The 13,704-nt window shown below is 38.6% G+C and overlaps 2 protein-coding genes across 2 annotated transcripts; both read right to left on the reverse strand.

Moving 5' to 3' along the window:
- Nucleotides 1-805: 805 nt before the first annotated feature.
- On the reverse strand, nt 806-1,816 carry LOC109220351. Its single transcript, XM_019384818.1, has 2 exons — nt 1,742-1,816; nt 806-1,606 (listed from the first exon to the last, which is right to left on the reverse strand). Exons 1-2 carry the CDS (start codon nt 1,814-1,816, stop codon nt 806-808), a joined length of 876 nt encoding a protein of 291 aa, XP_019240363.1.
- Nucleotides 1,817-1,860: 44 nt separating this feature from the next.
- On the reverse strand, nt 1,861-3,084 carry LOC109220352. The gene is made up of 4 exons (XM_019384819.1): nt 2,827-3,084; nt 2,558-2,711; nt 2,219-2,444; nt 1,861-2,107 (listed from the first exon to the last, which is right to left on the reverse strand). Exons 1-4 carry the CDS (start codon nt 3,082-3,084, stop codon nt 1,861-1,863), a joined length of 885 nt encoding a protein of 294 aa, XP_019240364.1.
- Between the last annotated feature and the right edge of the window lie 10,620 nt (nt 3,085-13,704).

Here is a 13,704-nt window from a genome sequence, read left to right on the forward strand (position 1 = left end):
TCAAGCAAGCACATATAATTGAGAAAAATTAAGCGATATTACACTATGTGGCATACAAGTCAAACAACTGAGAAAAGGCGTCACAAAATAGGCTATTTACTTTACTTAGACGTCATAATTCAAACAAAATACACGGGAAGATGAATGTATGTCATAGCCTAATGTGCCAGCATCAACCATGTCAATGAGTAACTCAGAGCAACTCAGTTTCTTCCTAAACTACTCCTAAAAAAATAAAGTACCCGGTTCGAGCTACACCCTTGGAAAAGAACCGGCGCCCAAAGAAACACCAAGGAATACTACCTAACTATCCTAAAAAAAATCTTTTTGGTGTTTTTAATCGTACTTTATCCCTCAAGAAAATTGTCCAAAAGATCCATCGTCGGGAAAAGTCCGAGCTTTTCCTAAATTTTTTTTCGTTTTTTTTAACCTAGATTATGTCTACTGCGAGTTCTAAAAGGAAAACTAATAATATAAAAAAAAACAATTTTTATACAATTACACTTCGGAAAGTAGTTTCCCCACCCCACATTTATATTATGCATAGTCCTCGATGCATGATCGCAGAGAAAAATATTAAACAAGGGTGAGAAATACTCCCTGAGACCCTCTTGGGCCTAGCTAGCACATGATCCTCAATATTAAGAGTCGAGACGACCCCACACTTAAGCTCAAACATGCTCCTCAGCTTCAACTTCGGGTACTCATACTTCCCCTACTCTGCAAGACAAAAACAACACAAAACTTGACACTAAAAAATTTAAAAAAAAATATAGGTTGGGTTTTCTCCCAACAAGCGCCTTATTTATAGTCGTGGCACGACTCTGCTACTCATCTCAGGCTGGCGCTTTCTCTTCTTCTTTCTCCCATGAAGTCTAGCCTTTTTGCACGCTCTCGGAAGGTCTCTTATTTCATCTCTAGCTCTTTTCTCAATCATTTTTACACACTCATCTTGAAACACCACCTCCTCTAACTCAGTTGTCCCATCTGGATCACTATAATTCACATAAGGGCTATGCTCTATCCCCTTGGATTCTACCACAGTAATCATGCACAAGTCCTCATAATGCTTAGGGAGCTTAAGTGCCTTGTACACATTAAAAGTGATTTCCTCATCGTCAACTCTCATCTTCAACTTTCCTTCCCTCACATCAATAATCGATCCACCGGTAGCTAAGAATGATCGCCCCAAAATAATGGGTACTTCCTCATCCGCCTCGTAATCAAGAACAATAAAATCAGCAGGAAGAATAAACTTTCCAACTCGAATTAACACATCCTCAATAATTCCTTCTGGCATAGCTAGTGACCTATCTGCTAACCGTAAAATGATTGTAGTAGGTCTAAGCACCCCCAATCCGAGCTGCTTGAACAAAGAGGATGGCATCAAATTTATACTAGCCCCTAAATCACACAGGGCTCTGACAACTTCTTGTTTTCCAAGAGATAGAGGAATTGTGAAACTCCTGGGATCCTTCAACTTAGGAGGAAGTTTACTCCGAACTCTAGCACTGCACTCTTCAGTAAGTGCAACTGTTTCAAACTCTGTATGTCTTCGCTTGTTTGCCATAATATCTCTAAGATACCTTGCATACTTAGGCACTTCCTGCAAAATTTCCACCAAAGGCAAATTCACACGTACATGGCTCAAAATATCTAAAAGAATTTCTTATACTTAGCATCATCTTTTTGCTTCTGCTAGCCGTTGTGGAAACGGAGGTGGTGGACTTGTCACAATTACTAGATCTGATCCCTTGCTCTCTTTCTCATTCTCCTCAACTGCCTTGGGAACTAATCCTCCTTCAGGACTAGCCATATACTTCTTTTTCTTTGGAACTTCTTCTAATGCTCTTCCATTTCTCAAGGTAACCGCATTGACTGAGCTTTAGGATTGGGCTCAATATCACTTGGAAGAGCTCTAACTGGTCTAGTATTTAGGGCACTGGCAAGTTGTCCTACTTGGTGCTCCAAATTTCTCATTGCTACGGCTTGGGCTTGCTGATCAGCCATCAATTTCTGAGTAAGGTTTTGCTGATCAGCCATCAATTTCTTCATCATTTTCTCAAGGTGGCTTGTTGGACTCGCTTGTTGTTCAGCCTGGGGTGGTCTATATTGTTGTTGAGGTGCTTGAGGTCAGTATTGATTTTGAGTACCTTGGTTTCTACCCCAAGAAAAGTTTGGGTGGTTCCTCTAGTTGGGATTGTAAGTGTCACCATACTGATTTGTTTGGCCTCGATTTGCATTACCCACAAAATATACAGACTCTGGATTTGCTGAGCACAGATTGCTCATGTTACCCTCTCCACATACTTCACAAAACACCTGAACCTGTTGCACTGGTCGAGCTTGTTGCTTGTTAATAACCATGGTCATCTGATTGACTTGGTTGGTTAGTGTAGAAATTTGCGCTGATAATGCCGAGACGACATCTAACTCGAGAACCCCTATAGATTTTTGCACTGTGTGTATGCCCATTTCTCCTTGCCAATCCGGATTGCTTTTGGAGAATTTGTTCAATATTGCATATATCTCGTCAAAGTTTTCTCCAACACTTGACCTCCAGCTGCAGCATCTACCACAATCTTTGTTTCAAGATGTAGACCTTCTACGAAAGTGTGAGCTAATAATTCTCTTGTCTGATTGTGATGAGGACAGTCTCTGATTAGCCCCTTGAACCTCTCCCAAGCCGAGTATAGAGACTCCCCTGCTTTCTGTTTGAAGGCGACTATCACTTCTGATCTTTGCAGTTTTGCCTGAAGGAAAGAACCTTGCCAGAAGTTTCCTTGCCAAATCATTCCATGATGTAATAGAATTAGCTGGTTCTGCCTTCAGCCATCGCTTTGCTTCGCCCAGCAGAGAGAATGGAAAAAGTGTGAGCCTCACATAGTCTGGAGTGACTCGGTTAGTGATATAAGTATCACTAATCTCCAAGAAGTTCAGGATATGTTGTTGTGGATCCTCATGTGGAAGACCCATAAACTGTCCATTCGAATAAAGTAGCTGGATCATGCTCTGTTTCAGTTCAAAGTGCCCGGTGATTCTGGGCTTCACAATGCTGGAGGTAATATTAGCAATGCTGGGCATTGCCACCTCCTGAACAGCCATGTGTTGCTCCTCTGCCATGTTCACAGGAAATTGAACAAGTGCCTGAATATTATTCGTGTCCTTTGCTTCCCTCAACCTCCTATGAATGTTTCTCAAGTTCGGGGTCAAAGCCTTGAAGTCGGTCCTCGCTTCTGACCCTTCGCATTCAATCAAAGTTCCTGAGATCAGAGCAACAATCAAGTAATGTTAGACTTGGCAAAATAAACAATAAAAGCAAAACTCGAAAGTAGTCATTATTCAAGTTCCCGGCAACGGCGCCAAAAAATAGTTGCTCCCAAACGCACACGCAAGTATACGTGGTCGTACAAGTAATAAAATGATAAGTCAAGTGTCGAACCCACAAAGACTTGTATCGACTACCCACTAAAATCACCAAGATTGTTATTCAGTCAAGCCAAAATAAAGTTCAAGAATGTGATTATACTAAACTATAATTCTAATTTATAACTAAATTACCAAGCAGAAAATTGGTTGTTGTGTATTTAGTAGAGAAAAATTCCAGGGTTGTGATCGATTCACCAATCCTATTGTGTTCTAGTTAACTCTTCCTCTCATACAATCCACTCATGGTTGCTAATTAATCGATAATTGATCCCATAGCCTTCTCCCGAAGTACTACTCGCCTATTCAAAATAGATTAACGCCTATATTCCTATGAAATCAATCTATTAAGAATGCATTAAGATTACGATATTCAATTAAGCACGGTGACTAGGTATATTCCTATCCTAACCACAAATCCGCCTCCCCCCCCCCTAAGAGGTAAGATCATGCTCTCTTCAATTCTTCTGTAATCTAAACACGGCTTTCCCAAGTATATATCATAGATAGTAAATAGAACATAACTGCTAGCCAGACAATTAAGCAATTAATCACAGAATTGAAGAAACAACCATATATTAGTGAATTGTAATCAAGGTTAAGTCAACGTTAAACAACAATATTCATGGCTAAATCACAACCCCAAAAATATGGGTTTTAGCCACTCATGATACTAGCAAATAATTTCATACGTGTTGGATAATTGAAAATACTAAGAAAACTGAGATCTCTTCACTCCCGAATGTTTCTCATGTGTATTCTCCCTCAAAAGTGGCGTCTCTCCCTCACAAATAAGTTTAGTCTTGCTTTTATAAATGTTGGGTAGGTCTAGGGCCGAAATAACCGTGTCCCGGGCGAATTTGGACAAGATTCACGATACAGGCGTCCTGCCCAGCGCCAGGCGCCCTCCTTGGGCTGTGGATTTTTTGGCTACCGGTTTTGGCGCCACAGGTAGCTCAGGGCGCTGCCTGTGGCGCTGCAATGTCCAATTTTCCTATTTTCGTCCGTTTTGGCTCTAATTTCGCACAATTCGCTCCCAATTGCTCCCGGATCATTCCTACACATAAAAACACATCAAATTTATATAAATCAACATATTTCACATCTTAAATCCACGAAACAAAAGTAAAATATGAGGCGATATACATATAAATATATATATACTTTAGTCTAAACATCATAACGCCACAGATAAAGTAACAAATCGATGCCAGCCATCCCACAAATAACCAGATTAGAAATACGTGGTACTGCTGAAATTATGGTTTTACCTTTGGTCGTCCAAAAGCTCTTCACTTATTATATATAGTAAAGTAATAAAGTGAAGAGATGGTAGCAGTAGTCGGTCTCAACAGTTACACTGCAATGGCACTTCTTTCTTAATTTGATCTCTTGTTGAATGATGCAATAGAAAAACTAATGAAAAAAATTATATTTTCGGTTCTAAGAGTTGTACGTGCATCCATTTTGTGGTGGAAGCGGTGATGTAACGACCAGCTGGTTGTTTCGAGTATTTTAGCCCTGTTGCCCTTATTTGATGCCTTACTTATGTGTAATTGTAGTTATGTAACTTGCTAGGGTGGTTGGTTTGGTTTCGGGGAAGTTTTGAAGTGAGTTGGGATACTTAGTCCCAAGGTTGGAAGTTTAAGTTGAAAGAGTTCACCGGAGCTTGACTTTTGTATAGAAAACTAAGGAATAAAATTTTAATAGTTCCAATAGTTTCGTATGATAATTTTGGACTTAGACAATGTCCGGATTTGGATTTAGATTTGGATTTGGAGGTCCGTAGGTTGATTTGATGTTTTTTGATGAAAGTTGAAAAGTTGAAGGTTTGGAAGATTGATAGGTTTGATCGAGAGTTGACTTTGTTAATATCGGGTTCGGATTTTTCTTCCGGGAGTTAGAATAGGACAGTTGTGTCATTTGGGACTTGTGTGCTAAATTTGAAGTCATTCCGAGTTGTTTTGATGTGATTGGACATGAGTTTTAGAAGTTGGAATTTCATTAGTTTCATTAGGCTTGAATTGGGGTGAGATTCATGGTTTTGATGTTGTTTGATGTGATTTGAGGCTTCGAGTAGGCTCGTATAATGTTCTAGGACTTGTTGGTATGTTTGGTTGGGGTCCCGAGGGGGCCTCGGGGTGTTTCAGATTGTTGGCGGATAATTTTTAGACTTTGAGGAGCTGCTGAAGTTTTGGAGTTCTACTGCATTCGCACATGCGAGGAAATTGCCGCAGGTGTGAGGCCGTAGAAGCGGCCTGTTGATCGCACAAGCGGAAGGCCGGGAGCTTGGAGGGAGCCGAAGATGCGGCCAATGTTCCGCAGAAGCGGTTAAGTGACTGCATGTGCGGAATTACTGGCAGACTTCATATATTCGAAGGATTTGAGTGTTTTCTTATTTTGGGAGTTTTGGAGCTCGGCTAAGGGCGATCTTTTGGAGACTTTTTGCTGCAATTGAAGAGGTAAGTAAAGTTTAATCACTTTTAATGATAGTATTGATTACCCATTGATTATTACACCTAATTTATGTGAATTTAAGGTTAAAAATGGAAATTTTAGACTATGTTGTTGAAGAGTGAGATTTCATGAATTGAGAGTCGATTTGTGGTTATAATTGGATGAAATTAGTATCTTTGGACTCGTATTTGAATGTGTGTTCAGAATTTATAACTTTCGAGGGGTTTCGGGGTACGAACCCGGGATTGACTTTTTGGATTGACTTTGCATATTTGATTCAAGACCCTAGCTTTATCATTTGGAATAGTTTCTGATGGCTTTTATTGATGAAATTAAGTTGCTATGGCTAGATTCAAGTCGCTCGGAGGCCGATTCGCATGGCAACGACTTTGGAGTATTGATTTCAGCATTTTGAGGTAAGTAACACATCTAAACTTGAATTTGAGTATAAAAATCCCTGGGAACCATTTTATATGAGATGTATTGGGGTGACGCACACAATAGGTGACGGGCGTGTACGCGTGCACCGGAGTATTTATGATCTGAGATAGCTTCTAAGCTACTATAGGATGTATTTTGTTATCATGCCTCATTATATCTGTATTTTTTAAACTTGTACGATTATTTGAGTTCTAATTTTTATCTTAGAAATCAGGTCTAGTCACGCCCCGAACCTGGGGAGGCGTGACTGGCACCCGGTGCCGTAGTGGCCCGAGCGAACCACTCTGTAACTCATTCATTTCTTTTTATAACTACCATGGGCCAATATGGCCACAACTCATAATATAAAATTGTAAGTGGAAAACACTGTATCCCTGAACCATTTTTCTTAAAACATGAATACATATAGGCTGTCAAGGCCTCTGACATACTGTACAAACTGAACCTCTGTCTACGAAGCCTCTAGGATTATTCGACATCAAATGGGACAGGCTACCAGCCTACCCATAAGTCTGTAGAAAAGCTCTGACACGATGGCTCATAGACTCGGCTGCACTCCGAATGAAGTGGAGTCTTACCTATCCTTCGCTGAATGCAAACATCGTCTACTGTGAAGGCTCGTCAAACTGTTTATCTATACCTGCAGGCATGAATGCAGCGTCCCCAACAAAAGGACGTCAGTACGAATAATGTACTGAGTATGTAAGACAGAACTGAAACATAACAATAAGTCAACATTAATTTAAGACATGGAAGAAATATAGAGTAAATGACTCAACCTGTAAGTCTGGATGACTCTGTTAATCATGAAATATTTATAATGTCATGCATATGTGTATAAATGTCATGTAATGCATAGGTCTGTACGTACATAACATCATCAAGCCTCTGAGGGCATCCCATCATATCATTTCAGCCACTGTGGGCAATATCATCATCGTATACCAACTGATCAGGTGGTGGTGCGTATATAACGCCATAACCTTTCTCATATCCCGTATACATATATATACATATATATATATATATACGCGTATATAACGCCGTCTGAGTCATAGGTCAATGTACATGTATAAATGCATGAAATGCATAAGAAATACGTTAATAAGATTTTCTCGGTATGCCATAAACTCAATATGCCTTTCGGATAAACTTTATCAAATACGTATTTTTCTGAGACTCCTGAACAGATGATAGAATAATAAGACTTATGTGAGAATAAGAATATACACATCTCTAGCATTTCTACGAATAGAGTCATGTATGTAAATTGTTGTTGGGTTTTTGTTGTACTTAATTAATATATTAAATACTTAAAAGAGGGTGAATGGGAAATGGAGGAAAATGAAATTTTAAGTGAAATTTTAAGTTTCCCCCCTTGGCAAATGGACAGTGACCCATATTGAAAGAGGAAGAGGTTTTTTATGTGTATATAAGCAATTGCTCTTCTTCTAGCTCTTAAAGAGTTGAGAAGAAGACAAGCCTCGCGCCGTCATCGTCGTCGCTCGCTCAGCTCGGCTTCGGCTTCGGCTTCGGCTACGGCTTCGGATTCGGATTCGAATTTAGTCAAATGATCGATTGATTGATTAACTTTTTGGACCAAATTTATTTGTTAATAGTAAAATATTAACAGAAATGTTATTAAATATTTATTTTAATAACAGAATATTAATATTAAATATTAATATTAAATCTAATCCATTTTTCTGTTTTGGTAACAGAAAAGTAACTACCCTCTTTAATTTTCCCTCTTTATTTTCCCTCTTTATTGTTGAGTAAATGGCCATTTATGTAATGGCATTTATGCTGTGGCAGTTTTGCATAAACAGCCATTCTGAAGAGTTGCACCTCTTTAGATTTCAGCCCAACTTTGGCTATAAATACAACATTATTCTGCTCAGAATTTTACTACGATTCTCTGAGTTTTCTCTCCTTCTTCTGCATACTTTTAGCATCAAACAAAGTAAAAAGTAAGTGTGATTTGCTACCGAACTTTGTGTTCGCTGAAACACTGGGGTGAAGTACCACTACACCAGTGTGTAATTCGTTCTATCCTGGGAGGAAATAATCCATAACCTTGGGTACTAGGAGGGGATTAAATTCCTTAAGGAAACACTGTGAATTCAGTGGGCTCGAATTGGTTTTTTGTTTATGTTCATTTATATTTCCAGAATTATACTACAAATACAGTATAATAACAAGCTTAAGGAATTTAATATATTTTCTGTATTTGTACTTACTGTTTCGGGAAGAGTAAAACCTTTGTGGTTTTGTACTCTATTAAAATCTACGTGATTTTAACGTTTGTGTCATTCTTTTACAGAAATGACTAATGAGAATGAGAACCAAGTTGTTCCAATGGTGACTGCCAATGCCTCAACAAGCCGAACAACACCGGCAGCATTTGCTGAAGGTATATATCAAATTAATATTGATGTTGAAAGTAGTAATCTTAGTATTTTTACTAACAGAAATTTCATTGAAGGTCTTGTCATCAATGAAGCATTTCAAGTAGCAGCGATGATTGAGAAGTTGCCTCCTTTGTGGAAGGACTTCAAAAACTACTTGAAACACAAACGCAAGGAGATGTCCCTTGAAGATCTCATTGTTCGGTTGAGAATCGAAGAGGACAACAAAGCTGCTGCAACGAGAGGCCGTGGAAACTCAACAATAATGGGAGCAAATATTGTTGAAGAGAACAAAAAGAGGAAGAAGGCTTCTGACCGAAATACAACCCAAGCAAGAAGCGGTTCGTGGAAACTGCTACAACTGTGGAAAAACCAGACACAATCTACGGAGTGTTGTGCTCCGAAGAAGGACAAGAAGAAGGGTCAAGCAAACATGGTTGAAAAGCATGATGATGTTGATGACTTATGTGTCATGCTTTCCGAATGCAACTTGGTAGGCAATCCTAAAGAGTGGTGGATAGATTCTGGAGCCACTCGCCATGTTTGTGCTGTTAGAGAAGATTTTGCTACTTATGCTCCTGTTGGACCCGATGAGACGATTTCTATGGGAAATGCTTCAAAGGCCAAGATTGAAGGATATGGGAAGATATTTCGCAAAATGACTTACGGCAAAGCGGTGGCTTTGAACAACGTCCTTCATGTTCCCGAGATTAGGAAGAATTTAGTCTCTACTGGACTCTTGTTAAGAATGGTTTTAAATGTGTTTTTGTTTCCGATAAGGTTGTAATAAGTAAGAATGAAATGTTTGTAGGAAAAGGTTACCTCACCGAAGGCATTTTCAAGCTGAATGTAATGGTTGTTGAAAATAATAATAAAATTTCAGCTTCGTCTTAAATGAATTATGGCATATACGTTTGGGTCATGTCAATTATACAACCTTACGGAAAAAGACTAATTTGAAAGTATTGCCCAAGTTTGAATGTGACAAATCAAAATGTCAAGTATGTGTGGAATCTAAGTATGTTAAACAACTTTATAAGTCGGTTGAAAGGAATTCAAATCCTTTAGACTTAATTCACACAGATATTTGTGACATGAAGTCAATACCATCTCACGGTGGAAAGAAGTATTTCATAATTTTTATTGACGATAGTACTCGATATTGCTATGTTTACTTACTTAATAGTAAACATGAAGCAATAGACGCATTCAAGCAATACAAAAATGAAGTTGAAACGCAACTTAACAAGAAAATCAAAATGATAAGAAGTGATAGGGGTGGTGATTATGAATCTCCTTTTGAACAAATATGTTTAGAATATGGAATTATTCATCAAACAACGGCCCCTTACACGCCCCAATCCAATGGGATTGCAGAAAGAAAGAATCGTTCATTAAAGGAGATGATGAACGCATTATTGATAAGTTCTGGTTTACCACAGAACTTGTGGGGGGAAGCCGTTCTTACGGCTAGCCGAATACTAAATCGAGTACCCCATAGCAAAACACAATCCATTGCATATGAAAAATGGAAAGGAAGGAAGCCCAACTTGAATTATTTTAAAGTGTGGGGGTGTTTGGCAAAAGTGCAAGTTCCTAAACCCAAAAGGGTAAAAATAGGACCGAAAACCGTTGATTGTGTTTTCATAGGATATGCGACTAATAGTAAAGCATATCGATTTCTGGTTCATAAATCAGAAAATCCCGACATTCATAATAATACGGTTATAGAATCAGATAATGCTGAGTTCTTTGAAAATATATATCCGTATAAAAAGGAATGTGAGTCGATTGGTGAAGGATCTAAACGACCTCGGGAAGAAACAAAAGAAAGTACACTTAACCAAGAAGATCCAAGACGTAGTAAACGTCAAAGAACGTCTACTTCATTTGGACCAGATTTTGTGACTTTTTTATTGGAAAATAAGCATCAAACATTTAAAGAAGTTATGTCTTCTTCGGAATCATTGTTATGGAAAGAGGCAGTCAATAGTGAAATAGAATCCATATTGAACAACCATACATGGGAATTGATTGATCTTCCTCCTGGAAATAAACCGTTGGGTTCTAAATGGATCTTTAAGAGGAAAATGAAAGATGATGGAACTATTGACAAATATAAGGCAAGACTTGTGGTCAAAGGGTATAGACAACGAGAAGTTCTTGACTATTTTGATACATACTCTCCAGTTACAAGAATTACGTCCATACGAACATTAGTAGCGTTAGCTGCAGTTTATGGTCTTGAAATTCATCAAATGGATGTAAAGACAGCCTTCTTAAATGGAGAGTTGGAGGAAGAAATCTACATGGAACAACCTGAAGGGTTTGTGGTTCCAGGTAAAGAAAAGAAGGTCTGTAGACTTGTTAAGTTCCTTTACGGACTAAAACAAGCACCCAAACAATGGCATGCAAAATTTGACCAAACAATGTTGTCAAATGAATTTAAGATAAATGAATATGATAAATGTGTGTACATTAAAAATGTTCCAAATCACATAGTCATTGTTTGCTTATATGTGGATAATATGCTCATAATGAGTAATGACATTGCCAACATAAATGCTACTAAGCGTATGCTAACTAGCAAGTTTGATATGAAAGACTTGGGAGTTGCTGATATAATTCTGGGAATTAAGATCCATAAGACTTCTCAAGGTCTGGCGTTGTCACAATCTCATTATATTAAGACAGTACTTGAAAAATTCAAGCACTTGAGCTTCAAAGTTGCAAAGACTCCAATTGACGCGAATCTTGCATTAGCAAAGAACAAAGGACAAAGCATATCACAATTGGATTATGCTCGTGTGTTGGGTTGCTTAATGTACATCATGAATTGTACACGACCAGATATAGCTTGTGCTATAATTAAATTGAGTCGATATACGAGCAATCCAGGTCAATCTCATTGGATAGCCATGAAATGAGTTTTGGGATATTTAGTACATACCCAGGACTTTGCTTTGCACTACAGTAAATATCCTGCGGTCATTGAGGGATATTGTGATGCAAATTGGATCACCGGATCAACTGACTCCAAGTCCACAAGTGGATATGTATTCACTATTAGTGGAGGAGTGGTATCTTGGAAGTCGTCCAAACAAACTTGTATTGCCCGCTCTACAATGGAGGCTAAGTTCATAGCCTTGGATAAAGCCGGTGAAGAAGCTGAATGGATCCGGAGTTTCTTGGAAGATATTCCATTTTGGCCCAAACCGTTGGCACCAACATGCATACATTGTGATAGTCAAGCGACAATTGGAAGGGCTGGGAGCATTATGTATAACGGTAAATCTCGTCATATACGACGAAGACATAAAACTGTTAGACAATTACTCTCTAGAGGAATTATCACGAATGACTATGTAAAGTCAAGTGATAATGTGTCGGATCCACTTACAAAAGGCCTAACCAGAGAGCTAGTTGAAAAGTCATAAAGGGGAATGGGACTGTGGCCGAGAACAAGTCATAGTGGCGGTAACTCTACCTAGAAGACTAGAGATCCCAAGATCTAGGTTCAAGGAGATCAAACAAAGTCATTAATGACGGTTCAACATTGTCAACTAAACTTTTGGTCCATTCTCGCGATGAGACAATGTTCAGTACCAAGGATAAAGCATTAAGGTTTTTTAATGATTTCTAAATTTGATACGGGGTATATCAAATAGTGTATCTACGGGATGACACGCTTAGGAATCACCTATGTAAGTGTGAAGTGTTAGCCGCTTCAAGGAGAACTTTGTAAGGCCAGTTCTCTACGCACTTATGAAACCAGGCGGTGTTCATGGCTGAAACGAACACAACAATGAAAATCAAAGACAGTTAAGAGTTGGTTGTGTGACTTGTGGTTGTCTAGGTATACACCAAAGTTCGACGGTTCAAAGATATCAAATCTACCGATTGATCGAGTATATCCGACATAAGTTCACTACGGAAAGTTCAAAAGGAAATCTACTTATCCAGATGCAATTAATCCTTGCTTGCGAATCACACAGTTTTTCATGCATACTTCTGTGATATAGCCATTCCCCATTCATGTGGGGGATTGTTGGATTTTTGTTGTATTTAATTAATATATTAAATACTTAAAAGAGGGTGAATGGGAAATGGAGGAAAATGAAATTTTGAGTGAAATTTTAAGTTTCCCCCCTTGGCAAATGGACAGTGTCCCATATTGGAAGAGGAAGAGGTTTATTATGGGTATATAAGCAATTGCTCTTCTTCTAGCTCTTAAAGAGTTGAGAAGAAGACAAGCCTCGCGCCGTCGTCGTCGTCTCTCGGCTCGGCTTCGGCTTCGGCTTCGGATTCGGATTCGGATTTGGTCAAATGATCGATTGATTGATTAACTTTTTGGATCATTTATTTGTTAATAGTAAAATATTAACAGAAAAGTAACTAACCTCTTCAATTTTTCCTCTTTATTTTCCCTCTTTATTGTTAAGTAAATGGCCATTTATGTAATGGCATTTATGCTGTGGCAGTTTTGTATAAACAGCCATTCTGAAGAGATGCACCTCTTCAGATTTCAGCCCAACTTTGGCTATAAATACAACATTATTCTGCTCAGAATTTCACTACGATTTTCTGAGTTTTCTCTCCTTCTTCTGCATACTTTTAGCATCAAACAAAGTAAAAAGTAAGTGTGATTTGCTACCGAACTTTGTGTTCGCTGAAACACTGGGGTTTGAAGTACCACTACACCAGTGTGTAATTCGTTCTATCCTGGGAGGAAATAATCCATAACCTTGGGTACTAGGAGGGGATTAAATTCCTCAAGGAAACACTGTGAATTCAGTGGGCTCGAATTGGTTTTCTGTTTATGTTCATTTCTGTTTATGTTCATTTATATTTCCAGAATTATATTACAAATACAGTATAATAACAATTGTCCAATAGCACGTTTCATTATGGATCATGCCAAAAGAAAGAAGGGATAGCCTTCACCTACCTGAGCTACGAGGGAGCGGTGTAA

Source organism: Nicotiana attenuata, unplaced genomic scaffold (genome assembly GCF_001879085.1).
Source record: "Nicotiana attenuata strain UT unplaced genomic scaffold, NIATTr2, whole genome shotgun sequence".
Classification (NCBI taxonomy): Eukaryota; Viridiplantae; Streptophyta; class Magnoliopsida; order Solanales; family Solanaceae; genus Nicotiana; species Nicotiana attenuata.